This window comes from Cucurbita moschata, unplaced genomic scaffold (genome assembly GCF_002738365.1).
Source record: "Cucurbita moschata cultivar Rifu unplaced genomic scaffold, Cmos_1.0 Cmo_Scf00014, whole genome shotgun sequence".
In the NCBI taxonomy this organism is placed as follows: Eukaryota; Viridiplantae; Streptophyta; class Magnoliopsida; order Cucurbitales; family Cucurbitaceae; genus Cucurbita; species Cucurbita moschata.
The window spans coordinates 437,890-455,399 of record NW_019268530.1 but is presented as its reverse complement, the minus strand read 5'-3'; the positions used below and the strand labels follow the sequence as shown (position 1 = coordinate 455,399).

The 17,510-nt window shown below is 37.6% G+C and overlaps 4 protein-coding genes across 5 annotated transcripts; 2 read left to right on the top strand and 2 right to left on the bottom strand.

Moving 5' to 3' along the window:
* The first annotated feature begins 469 nt into the window (after positions 1–469).
* LOC111452242 (NADP-dependent malic enzyme-like) lies at positions 470–5,581 on the top strand. Its single transcript, XM_023092848.1, has 20 exons — positions 470–750; positions 881–1,170; positions 1,549–1,669; positions 1,763–1,837; positions 2,095–2,246; positions 2,317–2,422; positions 2,583–2,648; positions 2,764–2,859; positions 2,945–3,016; positions 3,386–3,469; positions 3,553–3,651; positions 3,745–3,792; positions 3,898–3,951; positions 4,045–4,143; positions 4,233–4,322; positions 4,410–4,487; positions 4,585–4,659; positions 4,757–4,847; positions 5,021–5,149; positions 5,226–5,581. Exons 1-20 carry the CDS (start codon positions 721–723, stop codon positions 5,312–5,314), a joined length of 1,944 nt encoding a protein of 647 aa, XP_022948616.1. The 5' UTR covers positions 470–720; the 3' UTR covers positions 5,315–5,581.
* A 146-nt stretch (positions 5,582–5,727) lies between these two features.
* On the top strand, positions 5,728–7,549 carry LOC111452245 (histidine-containing phosphotransfer protein 4-like). 2 transcript variants are annotated; one of them, XM_023092852.1, is made up of 6 exons: positions 5,728–6,366; positions 6,461–6,591; positions 6,672–6,740; positions 6,852–6,923; positions 7,030–7,102; positions 7,186–7,549. In XM_023092852.1, exons 1-6 carry the CDS (start codon positions 6,307–6,309, stop codon positions 7,231–7,233), a joined length of 453 nt encoding a protein of 150 aa, XP_022948620.1. In that variant the 5' UTR covers positions 5,728–6,306; the 3' UTR covers positions 7,234–7,549. The 2 variants fall into 2 exon arrangements, with proteins under 2 accessions (XP_022948620.1, XP_022948621.1); XM_023092853.1 differs by having other exon boundaries at positions 7,039–7,102; positions 7,186–7,452.
* LOC111452243 lies at positions 7,548–10,536 on the bottom strand. The gene is made up of 4 exons (XM_023092850.1): positions 10,215–10,536; positions 9,364–9,474; positions 8,278–9,277; positions 7,548–8,133 (listed from the first exon to the last, which is right to left on the bottom strand). Exons 1-4 carry the CDS (start codon positions 10,407–10,409, stop codon positions 7,910–7,912), a joined length of 1,530 nt encoding a protein of 509 aa, XP_022948618.1. The 5' UTR covers positions 10,410–10,536; the 3' UTR covers positions 7,548–7,909.
* Positions 10,537–10,903: 367 nt separating this feature from the next.
* LOC111452743 (lysM domain receptor-like kinase 3) lies at positions 10,904–15,077 on the bottom strand. Its single transcript, XM_023093599.1, has 11 exons — positions 14,059–15,077; positions 13,893–13,976; positions 13,129–13,428; positions 12,863–13,008; positions 12,677–12,766; positions 12,479–12,584; positions 12,119–12,270; positions 11,935–12,032; positions 11,703–11,850; positions 11,497–11,604; positions 10,904–11,359 (listed from the first exon to the last, which is right to left on the bottom strand). The coding sequence occupies exons 1-11, from the start codon at positions 14,672–14,674 to the stop codon at positions 11,195–11,197; spliced, it is 2,013 nt and encodes a 670-aa protein (XP_022949367.1). The 5' UTR covers positions 14,675–15,077; the 3' UTR covers positions 10,904–11,194.
* Between the last annotated feature and the right edge of the window lie 2,433 nt (positions 15,078–17,510).

Genomic DNA, 17,510 nt, shown 5'->3' with positions numbered 1-17,510 from the left:
TAAAAAAAAAAAAAAAAAAAACAAAAAGTTCTATTAAATTACCCACGTTATTCATGAAATTTTACATTTTTTTTTTCTTATTTTAGTGGGTGGAATTATCTGTTTAGAAATAAATAAATAAAAAGTTAAAAGGAAAAATCGTTTTCAATTTCCAACCTGGTGAAAGGGTGGAGTGCGAGGGCGAGATTAAGCATCAAAATCTCGCGAGTTTTTGTGAAATATTACGGGAATGACAAATATCATACGCCGTGTTTTTTCCCCGTCTAAATTCGCGGCACTGGATCCCTTCTCCTTCATTCCACCTTCACCACCTAATTCCTTAACCCTGCTTAGATTAGCTTAATCTTACTCTCTTCATTGTTTAACCTATACTTCAAAATTATTATTAATTTGACAAATTCAGTAGGCCATCAACTTTGCCCAACCTTTTTAATTCAAAGAATAAATAAATACACACATTTTTCAGCTTCCTATAAGTTTCCCATTTCCCCTAAGTTTGCATTCTCTTCCCAGCTACGGCTTTCAACAAAAACCAGTAGAGAGAGAGAGAGAGAGAGAGAGAGAGGGACAACAGATTTCGCAGGAGAAACCGGAGGAGACCTTTCTTTCTTGAGATTCTCATTCCATTCTCCTTCCTCATCCTCTATTTTTCTCTCTCTCTTCACACCCTTACTTAAACAATCCCCCCATTTCTTCCTCTTCCCACAATCACTTTTCACCATGATCTCCTTGAATAGAACCACTTTCCTGGTATTGCAATTCGATTCCATTACTTTTTCACCTTTTCTTTCATGTTTTTGTATCTGGGTCGTTTTAATTTTTGCGGGATTTCTCTGATTCCTTCAATGTTGCTCGATCTTTTTTTTTTTTTTTTTCTCAGACCCAGATGGGTGTCTCTGGAGCTTGCTCCACTTCTTCCGGCACCGGAAGACGGCATCCGGTGTCTCTGAAGGTGGTGTCGATGGACTCGAATGGCCGAGCCGGCGACCGAAGCGGCAGTGTTGTCGTGGAGAACAGCACTATGAATGAAATTGCCAAGGCACCGTCGCCGGTGGTCGAGGTGGAACCCAAATCTACCGCCAGCAGCTGGGCTCAGGATGCGTATGTTGATGATTCCGCCGCCGCCACGGAGGAGCAAATCATGACACCTTGGAGCGTTTCTGTTGCAAGGTGAAAATCACGATCCCCAATTTTTTTTTTTTTTTGGCTTGATTGTTTAATTTATTCACCCCCTTTTAAGATTGTGTCATCTTATATTATAATCTTAACTTAGTTTTTGAATTTTATAGGAATTAACTGATTGCAATTTGCATCATATTATATTGGTGTAGTGTTCTTGATAATCTTCTAGACCTATATGTTATTTGTTGAGTTTACATTTCATCTAGCTGCTGATTTGTGATTTCCTGCTGACTTATTTGAACTCTGCAAACCCTTAAGAGAAATTTCTTTATGTTATTTCTCTCACTTTTCTGCTGTCTTTTGTTTCAATCTTTCAAAGCTGATTCTTTATCTTCTCCTTGTGTTGGTTTTTCGCTGGAAACTCAGTGGATATAACTTATTGAGAGACCCACGCCACAACAAAGGGCTTGCTTTTACTGAGAAAGAAAGAGATGCTCACTACTTGCGCGGTCTGCTACCCCCGGCGGTTGTTGCTCAGAATATTCAGGTTACTCTTTCACTTGAGATACCATTCAGGCGCATTGTAAATTTTACAAAACCTAGTTTTTGATTCTTGAAACTATTTGGAACAACTTTCCAGGTAAAGAAGATGTTACACAATATTCGTCAATATCAGGTGCCATTGCAGAAGTACATGGCTATGATGGATCTTCAGGTAGCCATTTATTGATGTCATTTTTTTAGTAGGAATTTCAAATGATTCTTGATTAAATTTTTGGATTTCATCTTTTTGAACACAAAATTCTGAACCTTGTTGAACCAACGTTCTTAATATATGCATCAATCCTTGTAAGTACATCAGTGGAACTTATTATGAAATTGAACAAGGTTTTCTCTCCCAAGATTGATACTTTGCATATCAGATTCAGTACTATTTGTCTTATAACCAACCTTTTCTGTACCCTTTTTCAGGAGAGGAACGAAAAGCTGTTTTACAATCTCCTTATCAATCATGTAGAAGAATTACTCCCAGTTGTGTATACACCAACCGTGGGTGAAGCTTGCCAGAAATATGGAAGCATCTTCAGGCAACCACAGGGTCTTTACATCAGTTTGAAAGAAAAGTACGTTTCTTGGTTGTGATGCATTTCTGTCTTGGTTTTTCGTGTTGAAATGATCAAGTTTCTTTTGCAGGGGGAGGATCCTTGAGGTTTTGCGGAATTGGCCTGAGAAGAACATTCAAGTCATTGTAGTAACTGATGGGGAGAGAATTTTGGGGCTAGGAGACCTTGGATGTCAGGTTAATTCCATTTGCAACTCTTTCGTAATGAAACTTGTTTACAAGTATTTAAAATGATGATCCTCCACTGAAGCTTGAGATTGAGCGATATACTCTTTCTTCTTGTCTGTTATTGAACCTAATGATCCTAACACAGAGCAAATCCATGTAATTATTTTAGGGGATGGGTATACCCGTTGGAAAACTCTCTTTATATACTGCACTCGGGGGTGTTTTTCCTTCAGCGGTGAGTGCCTATACGATCTCATCCTACTCTTCTATATAATTGATTTTCGAAACTAACCTTGCTTGCTTCATTTCCTTTCTCGTTGTCTCAATATCTAATTTATCAAAACTTTCAGTGCTTGCCTGTGACCATTGATGTCGGTACGAACAATGAGGAGTTGTTGAATGATGAGTTTTACATTGGACTCAGGCAAAAGAGAGCTACTGGGCAGGTTTGTGTTTTGCATCTATAGTTTAAGGTGACAAGCTTTATTCATTTCATTCCAAGCTTAAGTGGGATGCTTTTACTCGATATAGGAATATGCGGAACTTATAGATGAATTCATGACTGCGGTCAAGCAGTGCTATGGGGAGAAACTACTCATTCAGGTATTTTACCATAATTACACATACTTGATTAGTTGGGAAAATATAATCTTTTCTTTTTTACTCATTACATAATAACAAGACATACATCTCAGCATTTTCTGCCTAGTTTATTTAAAGTTAAGAGACTCGATTCAATAATCTTTCCCTAAAATAAAGTGAAAAAGATGTATAAATAACCTCTGTCTGAATTGTTACTTGGATTTACAATTATCCATTAAAGACAAACACAAAATCCGAAAAAATGAGGTGAAAAGAAATACATAATATGTTACATATGTAATTTGATTCTTTGTTAATCAGATTCGGGCAGATATTAAAATTGATATCTTCCATTAAATATTCATCTAATTCAATTTCTACATTTTGAAGTTTGAAGATTTTGCAAACCACAATGCATTCGACTTGCTAGCAAAATACGGTGCAACTCATCTAGTCTTTAATGATGACATTCAGGTTAGAACCTTGGACTTTTCATTTCACTGTTTGAATAATTTCAACCAACTTATCTCTGATATCTTTGTCGCATTGAATCTCAGGGGACAGCATCCGTCGTCCTTGCTGGGCTCATTGCAGCTTTAAAATTCGTTGGCGGATCCTTAGCTGACCATAGGTTTTTGTTCCTTGGTGCTGGAGAAGTATGTCCATATTGATTCATGTCCAACACCTTAAATGTTCCTCCTAATTTTGATGTAATATATTAACGTTTGGTGTTCCTTTCATTGTCTCAGGCTGGTACTGGAATTGCAGAACTCATAGCCCTTGAGATATCAAAACAGGTTAAAATGAGTAGTCATTTTAGATTATAGATTTTCCTCATACTTCGTTCAAAATTTATTTGGTTAATCTTCATCTTAATTAACAAGGGCTAGTCCTTTGTGTAGACCAATGCTCCCATGGAAGAGACCCGCAAAAACATTTGGCTCGTGGATTCGAAGGTAACTCATTCATCAAGCTTTATGAGGTGTTCATCATTCATTAAGTTTTTTGAAATTGTGATTTCTGATTACTTGTTTTTGTTCATTCCTCAGGGGCTCATTGTAAGTTCTAGGAAGGATACGCTCCAACATTTCAAGAAACCTTGGGCTCATGAACACAAACCTATTAGTAAACTCATAGATGCCGTTAAGGTGTGTTAAATCTCGCTACTTACCTCCAAAAATGCAAATTCATAAATTTGAACAAAGTATTAAGTTCCTTTTTTACTGTTTCACATCAGGAAATCAAACCGACTGTCTTGATTGGAACATCAGGCGTTGGAAGAACGTTCACTAAAGAAGTCGTGGAGACTATGGCCTCGATCAATGAGGTATCGAATCCATCTAACTGATTGTTCCTTTGTTTTTTACTTTAAGAAGAGTATAAGCAGATCTTTTTTTTGGTGAACTTGTTGCAGAAACCTATCATTCTCTCTCTTTCCAACCCTACTTCCCAATCTGAATGTACTGCCGAAGAAGCTTATAAATGGAGTCAGGTAAATACAATGGCAATTTTTCAACTGCCTCAGTTTTGCCATAGGTTGTCCTCCTCCATATTCATTTTGTATGACACTGTTGGGTTGTTTTGATCAGGGTCGTGCCATTTTTGCAAGTGGGAGCCCATTCGACCCAGTAAACTACAAGGGGAAGACGTTTGTGCCTGGCCAGGTTCCACATTTCAATTCAATTCTGTCTAATAAGCTAAACGTATATCAAGATTTGGGTGTTAACATTATTCTATGGTGATTTCTTTACAACAATGCAGGCAAACAATGCGTACATCTTTCCTGGATTGGGTTTGGGGTTGATTATGTCAGGCACAATCCGTGTTCATGATGACATGCTTCTAGCAGCCTGTAAGTACTCATAAGCCTATTAATATTAAAGAGCAAGAGCGTATGTTTGAGACTGCACTTATTTTACAAGAAAAGATGGGACTTTTGTCCATTGCTATGCTTAAGTCATCGTTTTTATTGAGTCGGGGTTCGATTCATCCTAGCATATTGATGTGCTTGTTTATTACCATCAGCGGAAGCCTTGGCTTCACAAGTGACCCAAGACGATTACAACAAAGGACTCATCTATCCTCCATTTACCAACATCAGAAAGATTTCAGCACATATTGCTGCTAGTGTGGCTGCAAAAGCTTATGAACTTGGTGAGTCTTCAACTTCATTTCCTTTTCCCAAACTTTTCAACGAGTTACAATTTGCTAATCATTCAATGTCTCATAGGTCTGGCCACTCGCCACCCTCAACCTAAAGATCTGGTGAAATATGCTGAGAGCTGTATGTACAGTCCTAGCTATCAAAATTATCGGTAGATTGCGATGTCTCTCGTAGCTGTGCCGTGTTGTGTCGTTCGTTTATTTTCTGATAATGTATCTTCAATTTGTATTACTTTCTTTTGTTATGTAAGTTACTTGGTTGTTTAGAAATCAGTTTATAGTTTGTATTAGTTGTGAGAAAAAGAAAAAGAAAGAAGAAAAGAAGAAAAGGGAAGGGGAAAAAAGAACTCTTACAAGTGTTTCATGAAATTGAATGGAAACTTGTGCTCAAAATCTCAAGTAGATTCATGGTTTATTGTTGGAGATTTCTGTTGAATACTAAACATTAAGCCATGCAATTCACTCGGATTGTTTCATTCAGTGCAATTCACTCAGATTGTTTGGATGTGAAATAAAAATGCATTTTTGTGTAGAAGGGTAATATCAATGTCCAGAGTGAGATTCTAAGCTAACAACTACAGGAGATAATGATGTGAAATATTCTGATCCTTTGTCTCCCACTATATTCCACTGCTCTTTAAATATTTAGCTCATTACCAAAAGAAGCTGCAGATGTGACTATAAAACACCTCTTCTGTGCACATCTTTCTCACATAGGAATGGCAGAAGAAGAGGAGGAAACTCCTGATGCTCTTGCACTCTCTATTAGTGGTGTTACATTATACTATGGTTAGTGCGTAAAGAGCCGAAAGGCTCTAAATGAAGATATATTCTTATTGAAACCTAAATATGGTATGTGCATGGAATATGCTACGAATGACTGAAATCTGGCAACTTCTTCTAAGTTTCTCTAAACCTGGGGGAATATGACAGCCGCCATCTCCTCTCCTACAGTCTCCCTCTTGAAGGCTGAGATGCTAAAGCTCAGCATCTGGCCTACATGCACTGCTTCCCTCTATTCTTCTTTCTTTTCTCTTGTTTTCCTCTTTATAAACCTCTGGATCCTAACCATTATGTAACTTCAACTCATCACCACTCCACAATCGTCCTACTCTGTTCTGTTTTCTCCCTTTGATATTTTGCTTGAGATGGAAAGGAGTCAGTTGTTGAGGCAGATCAACAGCATGAGACAATCACTCTTCGATCAGGTCCTTTTTATCTCACTCAAGCATCCATTTTCCTTACCATCTTTTATGAAATCTATAGATGTAAAGCACTAAAACCAGATATTGCTCTCTTCAGGGACTCCTTGATGAACAATTCGTTCAGTTGGAGGAGCTGCAAGATGATGCTAACCCAAACTTTGTTGAGGAAGTTGTAACTCTATGCTACTGCGACTCGTCGAGATTAATCCTGAACTTAGAGCAAGCATTGTAAGTAAATTCAGAACCTCAAACTCTTTCCCTTCTGTAGTTGTAATGATCACCATTCTAACAAATCAATTTCAGTGCAGAAAGAAGAGCCCTCTAGACTTCAATCAGTTGGATAGCTATATGCAACAGTTCAAGGGAAGTATCTCAAGGTAAAGTCACAAAAGAAAAAAGAATAAGAACAATAATTAATCATAAAGCTAGCTATATTCGCTGTCGGCTTTAATAAAACATGTTTCGTCCTTAATCATGAATGGATGCAGCATTGGAGCAAGAAAGGTGAAAGATCAGTGCACACTTTTTAGGGAATACTGTACGGCTGGAAGTGGAGAAGGGTATTATCTTTCTCTTTACCTCATCTCGATTACACTCAGATTAACCTACGAGCATGTATGGTAGTTTTTTAATACTGATTCTGATGCCTTCTCTAAACATGTTAAGATGCTTTAGGACTTTCCAGCGACTGAAAAAAGAACATACAGCTCTGAGAAAGAAGTTCGAAGCTTACTTTCAGGTTTATATTTCACTACTCAGTTGACAAAAAGAAGAAGCAAAAAGTTGGGATTTTTACTATAATTTGTGTTGTTTTCTGAGCAGCTGAAAAGGCAAGCTGGTCCGAGTCAAGTTGCAAGTCGTCCCAAGTAAAGAATGATGGCAAACAAAGGCTAGCACTTCAAACTTTAGTTGTTAAGTTTCCTAGCAAGCTTATGGAGATCATGCATATAAGTTGTTCAAAGCCCCTTGTCTTAACTTCTTGGTAAAGGGAAAGTAAGCAAGTCTTCGCCCTTTTGTACAATCTTTCTCTCCCAATTATCTGTCTGTCCACTAGCCAAACAATATAGGATGCTTTTGAAATAGCAAGGAGATGCATGCATCTCTAATCCAAGCTGAGAGGTTGTCCAACATCAACGATCATAAGAAAAGATTATACTTGGCAAGCTTAAAGATAGATGTATAAATCAGAGTCCAAATATTCCAAGATCTTTTAATTTATACCGACTCATTTACTCAAATACGCTCATATAAATTGCTCAGAATATCTGTGGAATGTTGTGTACATTAGAGTACGATGACACCGGAATGATTTTTACAACCATTGTATACAGCTTTTGCTCATGCTTATGGGCAAAATGTAGCCTCCTACACTTCAGAGCATGTTCTTTTCCAGCATCATTACAGGGTTTATCTTTCTACGCACCTTTAAGGTACAGAAGAGTACAATTTACAAGATTGTTTCACCTGGCCGAGGAATGCACAAGCGCAACATCTAATGCAATGCCCTTCCCGTTCGCACTTCCAAGTTGTAACAGCAGTTCCGCAACTAATCACATGAAACCTCGTCCAGCATGTCCAGGAAACCTTTCTTAGATGTCTTTTGAAGAGCTTGATCAAAACGATACGGATTGGCTGATGCTGCTTCAAATTTCAGCCAGAGTTCTTTTTTAAGAGTCTCTTCGCCAGCACGTTTGCCAACCCGAAATACACTTTCACATTCCTTCAACATGGGAGTGTTATCTATGTGCGGCAAGCTGACCCCAACTGGACCTTTATGTAAATTTTTTTAGTCAGAAACGTATCACAAATCATAGGCCAAACGCGACATTGATATAATCAAAATTATCTATAATAAAACAGAATCTAAACTGATTCATGAGCAGGGACGTGTGGTAATTGAAAAAAGAATAATACCTTCGTCGCCGAAAGATTTCTTGGCTTCGTGACATCCGTAACAAGCAGCACTTTTCACTGAATGAAAATCAGACGGCTCCAGTAAAACACATGTTTTTGGAGGTGACATAAACCAGTCTGGTGAGGCTTCAACCTCCTTTCTAGTTTCTAATTTGTGAGCCTGTTGAATTCCCAAGAGTTCTGGGTACTTTAAAGCCAGTCCATCAGAAGCGTCACCGCCGGAGGAGTAATCCTGAACTCCAACGGGAAAAGGTGTGGCCTTATAAACCATTTTTTTGTCTTTATGTGATGACTCAGAAATGGGTTCGAGCAGCACACAAGATTTTGGAGGCGACATTTTTAAGCAGGGAGTCATAACTAGCATAGAGCAATTTTTCTTTGATAACATAGGTGGGGATGCAAATCCACGCTGATGAGTTATCTCAACTTGTGCTATATTATCAGACCCAGAAGGCTCAACACCACTAAGCACAATTCCATTTCCTTCTAACAAATTCTCCCCCAGTTTAGTTAAATTAGACCCAGATGGCTTACCAGTACTTGGCGCAATTCCATTACCTTCAAGCAGATTCTCCCCTAGTGTTGTTAAATCAGGACCAGAAGGCTTGCCAGGCCCAGGTATTTGACCTTCAAGTTCATTCTCGTTTAAATCTCTACATGCAATAAAACATGGTTGTGCGCCCTCGATTATGCTCGAAGTCATTCCACTAAGTGCAGATTTAGAATATTTCACATGTTTAGATGAGAGTGATTTAGAAATAGGAAGAGGTGTGAGTAAAAACAATTGTCTTCCTCTCTCAATATTGCATCCAGCACGCCATGATACGAGGGGTGAAGGAGAGATCAGATCTCGAACTTCAGCTTGGTCTGGGCTGTCAATAACACTGTTCTCCGTATCGTTAACCATCACATTGCTTTCACTAGACAAGGGTTGTTCTATATCACCATCAATACCTTTTGATGGAGAAGAGAGCACCTTCTGAAGTCTGGGAACCCATGGCTGGATTTAAGAAAATTATCCCACACGAGCTATCAGGATGAATGGAGTTGCAATATAAAATCAATTAATGAAAATTGAAAAATTACCTTCAAAGAAGATAGCACATCAGATAAGATATGAGTGAAAGATTCGATCTGTTTCCTCCCTTGTTTCCCCATTTCCTTCAGTTCAAATGCTTTCACAGCAAGTTCATCAATCTGCCAATCCAGTACGGTAAGATGTAACTATGCAACATAATAAAAAGAAGAACCAACCAACTACCACACGGATTATAGAGAATCTTAAAATAGGTGCAATTGCGTACCGCCCAGTTTAAGAACACACACTTACCTTTAAGTTCATTAATTCCTAGAATACATATGTACGTAATCTACCCTTCTAAACTTATGTGTTGTTCCTTATTACCTAGGAGAGAACAAAAGTCTTGAAGAAACAAGTTCATTGTTTGTTCCTGATGAACTACTTTATTTTCTTGAAGAAAGTGTTAAACCCAGAAAACAATGGTTTTCTATGCTGCAAAGAATTAACTTTATATGATTTTGATATCCAATTTTCCTCTCAGGCCGGCTAATATAATATATTCGTGCAACTCTTAAGAAAAAGAAGGGGGGAAAAAAAAAAAGAATACAAGACTTGCCAGTATCAAACACCCAAACATAGACACTACGGAATATTAACTGCATTGGTTAAGATCCAAGCGAAGCTTGAAATTAGAGTTCAATTAACTCCAATGAAGAGATAAATCCGGCTGCTTACTATGCCCTGTCTAATTCACTTCCGTTCTCCCCAATTTTGAAACAGAAATCAACCCAAACGAAACACCATTATGAAACCAATCCACACATGAAAATCAAGATGAACAGAACAAAAGTTACGCAGATAGTTGAATCAGAGCGAATACCCATTCTCAAAAAGGAGGCTAGTTCGAGAGAGATACCTGATTAGTGAACGCTGAGAGATCGGACTGAACCAGAAGGAGACGATCGAGAGCATCATCTTGCTCTTCAACCTTAGACTTGTAATCATCTTCCTTTCTCTTAGCAGTAGCGACAGATTTGGAGGAAGTTCGGCCGTATTTTTGGTTCGATACATCCCTCAGTGGCTTCTTCCCGGATTTCCCCCTCATCGGCATCCTAATCGCCGCCGGAAGCCTCCCCTTCGGAAACCTGCAAAATTTTCTCTCTCCCACTTTTTGAATCTCTCCAATGGCGGGCTTTTACGTGCCTGTAGTTGTACAACGTTCCAGAATCTACGATGAAAAGCTTCATTAGTGCAAAATAGAATGGGCCAACGCACTCTATTGGGCTTTGTTCAAAGCCCATTTCTATTTTAGAAAAAAGATTATATATACATATATTTACAAGTTTTTACATGAAAAAAAAAAAAATTATAAGCTAGTAAATTTTGAGTTTTACGTATGGTTCATGAATTTGAATTTTATATCTATTAGGGCTCGACACAAATTTAAAATAAAAAAAAAAAAACAGATATGTTCGATATAAATTTAAATTTATATATAAGAAAACTCCAGGTAGATTTATGAGTTTTAGGAAAATAAATAAATTTTAGTGTGAATTTTATGGAATTAGATAAATGTTGGAGTTGAATGTGGGGCATGGGGATGAGTTTGTTTTAAGGAGACTCATAACTCCTTGGCCTTTTTCTGTGCTTTTTATTTAGTGTTCATCCAAAGCAAAAGCAACACTAATTACACTTCAAATTGTAGCGTTTTCTACTCCTGATGGCAGACATTCAAACAAAATAAATGCACTTGTTGTGGGCTTTTAGAAAGTGAGAGCAAGAGTATTCAACACCGTAGCCCCATATCCAGGAACACGACTTTACCGAGTGCATTCTCGAGCGAGGCGCTGCTCTGCAGGAAGATGAATGAGGGGAGAGGCTAAATGCACAACTATCTTATCTTCCTTGGACAAGACCACTAAAAACTTGGCTGTTACCAGCTAGAGTCGCTTCCCACTCTATCGAAGACAGTAGGATCTGTGACAACGATATCACCACTTCCTTCATGTCCGGTCGTAACATGGGATCCTCATCCACACACTGCTTTCCCAACATCGCCACCTACCACACAACACAAGTGTACCAAACACATCATCATAAATACACAAATCAGCATCACAATCCAACACTGAGAGAAACGTGTTTGAATGTTGAAGTTTCATCGGCTTTACTGATAGAAGAACTCAGAATCAATGTACCTTGAATAGACAGTCATGAGGATACAAATCCATCATACTTGGATCAACTTCATCTTTTAGACTTCCCATATTCGTAGGATCAGGTGTGTTACGAACAACACCTAGCATCTGCATAATGCATCAAAAGGTTACCACCAAATGCACATACTTCTACACAAAACATTTATCTCCAAAGTACCGTATGTATCCAGCATCATAAAACTTACAATGGATGCCAACGAACGTCTTTCAGGATTTTTCAAAGTCGTGCCCTCAGTTCGTATGATTGCCTCCTTTCCAGATATAAGCTCAAAAAGAACAACACCGTAAGCGTACACGTCGCTTTTAGTTGTAGCAAGTCCGTTACTCAAATATCTACAACAAGTGAGGGTTAGAGAAAGAAACAGTTCAAAAAGATATTGTCAAGAAATCTACATCCTTCAAATTCTCATCACTTACTCAGGAGCCAGATAGCCATATGTACCCACAACTTTGGTTACAGTAGCTTCACCCTCATTAGTTTTTCCAACAAGTTTGGCCAACCCAAAGTCAGAAATCTAAGCATACAAGGAGAGCAGGATTTCAGTGGAAGCTACTTTGCCTAATTGAACAGATAGAACTAGTAGCGTGCTTTAAATATCACCTTCGCCCTAAATGAACCATCAAGTAAGATGTTGCTTGTCTTGATATCTCTATGGACATAATGAGGTTTAGTGTGCTCGTGAATGTATTCAAGACCTCTCGCAACGTCCAAAGAAATTTGGAGTCTCATAATCCAAGAGAGTGATGTATGACCTATAATTAGGAGACTACCGTGAATGATTAATAGACACGAGACACATCTCTCCATAAAGCGCAGTCGTCACACGATGACAAGCGGCATGATTAACTTTTTCACATAAACTAAACAGATAGTCTTACAAGATCTAAGGAAACAGTGAAATTCACAAAAGATAAAAGCTTCAAGGAATGATTTGATTAATGGAGTGAAAATGCATCTTACCCTTGTTCAGAGGATCATGTAAATGACTTTTGAGTGGACCTTTTTGAGCATATTCATAAATAAGAAAGAGCTCCGCCTCACTGGCTGCATAACCAATCAATTCTACCTTGAAAAAAGAAAACCAAGCAAAAGTCAAGGTTTCAGATTGTAACCTAGTGGAAATGAATACATCAGCATTCATGAAAACTAGAAGGTTACCAGGTTTGCATGATGAACCTTGCAGAGGACTTTCATCTCTGCCAGAAACTCTTTAGTTTTTGTTGCAGTCATTCTCTTTATAGCAACTTCCTAAAACGTCAGATTCGTTGAGTTAGGCAACCAACAAAACCGATATCCTTAATCCAGTAGAATGCCTTGAAGATGTCAGGGTAGATAACCACAAACCTGGTCACGCAGGATGCCATGATACACTGAACCATAAGTTCCATGGCCAAGCAGACTCGACTCGGAGAAACCATCGGTCGTGGAAAATATTTCTTCGCAGGAGAAAACCACAGGTTTGTCTACATTGAATACATTGCTCTCAATAGCTTCATGAAAGAAGATTCAAGTAACAGTTAGACATCAATCGAGTAATTTAGCAAACAAAGGTTGAAGCAACTAAACTAGCCTTACTTGCTGCATAGGCTATTAACTGTGCTTCTAGTTACCTTTTGGAATTGCACTCTGGTTATCGCTCGACTCCGTGCTGGGTTGTTTCCAATCTGCAGAACTACAGCAAATATACCTTCCTGAAGCACAGCAGAAACTTGACTTCCCAAGAATATGGAACTTGTGTGAAACCTTGGCACCAGGATCCTTGGAGTGGCTACTCCTTAATCTAGAAAAGCATTTCGACCACCTACAACAAGCATAACCTCCTATGCCTAATAAAATCAGAACAAGAATAATTCCTAAACTTCCAACAATCCATATATATGGAGGATGACGCTTGGAGTTCTCAGCATTATCTGCAATTCATAATGCAATAGGGTCACAATTTTTCTAAAGTTCATAACAAAAGTAGGCAGTGATTAGAACTCAGAAGTTGAATGTAAGGCCAATACTTGAGGGGAAGGATTTCATAATAGTGATCGAGTTGAAAAATAAGCAGCAGCAAACAAAGAACATGTGGAAACAGACAACCTAAAGGATCTAGAAGAACTGCAGTGCTTCCTCCCAAATAGAAGTTCTACACGAATTTCATATAAAAATCATTCCTGAACGATCACTAGATATAACCTTCAATTTGAATTTGGGTTGGCATCCATGTCAGTAGATTTGACTTAACTCAGAAACAAATGACCACCAAGTTTAATATTGTTCCCAGACAGAATTACATCAACTAGTTGACTTTAAGGATGACTTCCTAAAAGTATGCAAGAAGCAAGTACATGTTGTCTGAATGAGAAATGTCAAAGTTCTTCATATCCACCTGAGACATTGTTGAGAGAATAGGAAGGAGCAGGAGTAGGAGCAGGAGGAATGTGGGTCTCCAATGGATAAGGATCACCAGGAACTACAAAAATTCACAAGTTAAACGAAAAATGGCAATGGAAATCATAACTCGATAAAATTACTTTGATAAAAGAAACACGAACCCGAATTCAGGGGAATATAATACAAAGCACCCACAGTGACATTGCTGGGATTTTGAATTCCATTCACCGACTCAATGCTATCCATACTGACCCCAAATCGGCTAGCCAAAGACTGAATGGTATCGCCATCTCTCATCACATAGCTCATCAAATAGTTCCACAGCCCACTTGAACAGGCACAAAACAGCCGCAAAGACACAACAGCGCCGTTCCTCGCCATTCGGGTGGTGTTGGGCAACAGCGCAAGCCCATCATACGCTTCCAAGACCATGTCATACACAAAACCCCGAATCGATTTGATGGTAAAAGTGGTATTGGTGATGTATTTCTTCAATCCAGAGGCACAGGAGCAATTCTTCCTGATGAACACATAGTCCCAGCCATTGCCTTCGACAGTGACATCTTCAGGCAATACGTCGAACATACTCTGGATCACAGAAAGCGTCTGATTTGGCTGAGGCTTGAAAGCCAGAAACGAGGTGCACAACCGGGTTGTATCCGTACAAGTTAAGGGCGAGGGAGATGAGGAACAGAGGGAATGATGTTGAAGAAGAATGGAGAAGTAGAGAAGGAAGAACAAAGTGCGAATTCGCACAGGATTCATGGACGAAAACATAGAATTCCAGGTAGAAACTTAGGGGGATAAAGATAGTGAGTTGGACAGTGAAGAACAGAAAGTGGTGGCAGACAAAGCTGGATCAAAATTCATGGCAAACCCATACAGAAAAGGAAAAGAAAAAGGAAAAAACAGTATGTGGGTAAGTCAGAAAATGAAACCCAATACGGAAGCAAGCAGGAAAATCATAATCTTTACACAAGCCAACTAAAAAGCAGAGAGGACTGGGAAGTTGAATGAATGAATAAAGTGAAGACTTGGAGGTGAAAAGAATTGAAAGGAGAAGAGGTGGAAAGAAAATGGAAAAAGAAGAATGATGGGGTTTAGGGAGGAAGAACAGAGGAAAGAAGTGAAAAAAAAGGCAGAAACAGAGTAGTTGTGAAAGGCAAGAAAGAAGAGGGTTTCTTTTTCTTTTTCTTTTTCTTTTGTACAGAGTATGTAAATGGGGTGCCATGCCAGTGGGGGCAGGGAGAAGAGCTGGCGAAAGGAAGACGACAGTTGGGAATGGGCCCCGCAAACAAGCCACCGATCTGTCGTCTTTGGACCCAATCACTTGTCAATCCTCACCCCTAACCCTGGCCCTAAGATATGGATGATGGGTTATGTTAAATAATGATATTTACATGTTAAAATGTGGTTAATTTTGTGGAGAATAATTCAAATAATAAAGCCAAAATTTCCCTAGGTATATAGTGGGGCAGGTAGTACCAAATTATATTCCAAAAAAGGAAAAAGATAAATAAAGCGTAATGAGAGAATTGACTGGGTGGCCCGCACCTGGACTACAGACAACGGTAAAATTACGTTTTCGCTGCGGACTTAGTTGACGTGCAATAACCTTCCAAGGGTTAAAATAATAATTTCAATTTTTTTTAACGTAAGACTAATAATTACCAATAATTGGCTTAATGTTGCTCATTATTTAATGTTATTAATAATTCTTTCTGGGTATATATTTTTATTAACCCACCATTAATCATTGCTCTTCTAATAATATATGTTTCAGTAACGTGCATGTGTATAGACAAATATTATAATTAAAGATAACCTAATAATTTAGTTTTGTACATTTATATATATATATAAGAGATGTAAAAAGGGAAAAACATATGGTAATATGTGGATAATAAAGACGAGGGATGGTGTCTTTTTCTTGTCTGTCTGGACAAAATTATGAATCAAAACTTGTGGAACATTGGGTGAGTGTTTTCTTTTTCCATACGGGAAATGTTCTTTGTCGGCTTGCACTTGTTTTTCCATTGTAAAACAATTTACCTTTTATCATATTATATTTTCTAACTATAACTAAAAAAAAAAAAAAACTAAACTAATATTGGCATTAAGTTATTTTTAAGTTAGTAAATGATTAATGAATATTAATTAGAAGTGGTAAAACTAATTATTTTTAACTAAGTTGGAATTGTTGATGGGAGCATTTCTAGTGGCCCATTTGGTTGAATTGAAGCCCAATGCCCCTTCCCTTTCTAGTGGGCCAAACAATTAAGGCCCATACTTCATGGGCCAATTTTAGATTTTTTTTTTTTTTTTTTAAATTATGCTTGATGTTCATAATTCCTTTAATTATGCCATAAGCTTTAATGATTTAGCACATTAAATATTATATAATAATCGGGCAATGTGTGACCCAAACACCTTTTGGCTTTTGGCAGATGATATAAAATTAATACGAAAAATTAAAAAAGGTTATAATAAGGCATGTGGGGTTTGCCTTTATGGGAGTGGTTGTAGGACATTTCCAGGAATATTAATGCCTTTTGCATATAATACATAATTTCATATTTTTTTTAATGTTAAAATCATAAAATCTTTTTAATTAATTTATTATTATTATTATTATATTCAATATACTACCTTGAGATCTTATAAACTTATAGAAACACAAGTTAATATGGACCACGATCTCATTCTCCCATAATGACTTTATTGTGATTATAACATATCTAATACATTATTTAATCATAAATAAATATATATATATATAATTAATTAATTAATTCAATAATAAAAAGTAGACTGGGCAGTTGAGATTGGGGATGCTTACAATACAATGCACATAATCATGAACTATGCAATTTTCAATTATAATTTGTTATTACTTTTAAGCATTCCATTTTTTATTTATTTATCTAATTCTTTTACTAAACAAACAAGATTCTTATAATTTTTTTATTTGCCTAAATATTTATTAACTCAGTGTAATCATACCATGCTCATCCGCCTAAATTTTTAGGCTTTAATGAGAGATTCCACATTGGTTGGATAAAGGGAACGAACTATTTGTTATAAGAGTGCGAAAATCTCTCTCTAGCAATCACGTTTTTAAAACTTCAAGGAAAAACACGAAAAGAAAACTTCAAAGAGAACATCCGTTAGCAGTGGGTTTAGGTTGTTACAAATGGTATTAGAGCCAGACATTGGGTGAAGTGCCAACGAGAATGTAGAGCTCTGAAGGAGGGTGGATACAGGGTGGTGTGCCAGCGATGACGCTAGATCCTGAAAGGGGTGGATTGTGAGATCCCACATTAGTTGAAGAGACAAACGAATATTCTTTATAAGAGTGTGTAAACCTTTCCTTAGCAAACATGTTTTAAAAACTTTGAGAGAAAGATCGAAAAGAAAAGTCAAAAAGGAATCTGTACATATTTTATAGCAAGCGAATGTTTGAAACTCTTACTTTGTCTCCAATGATGTAATGTCATAAATAGTTGAGTTATACGATGACGATGATGGACGTGTGTGTGTGTATATATATATATATATATATATATATATATATATAGAGAGAGAGAGAGAGAGAGAGAGAGAGAGAGAGAGA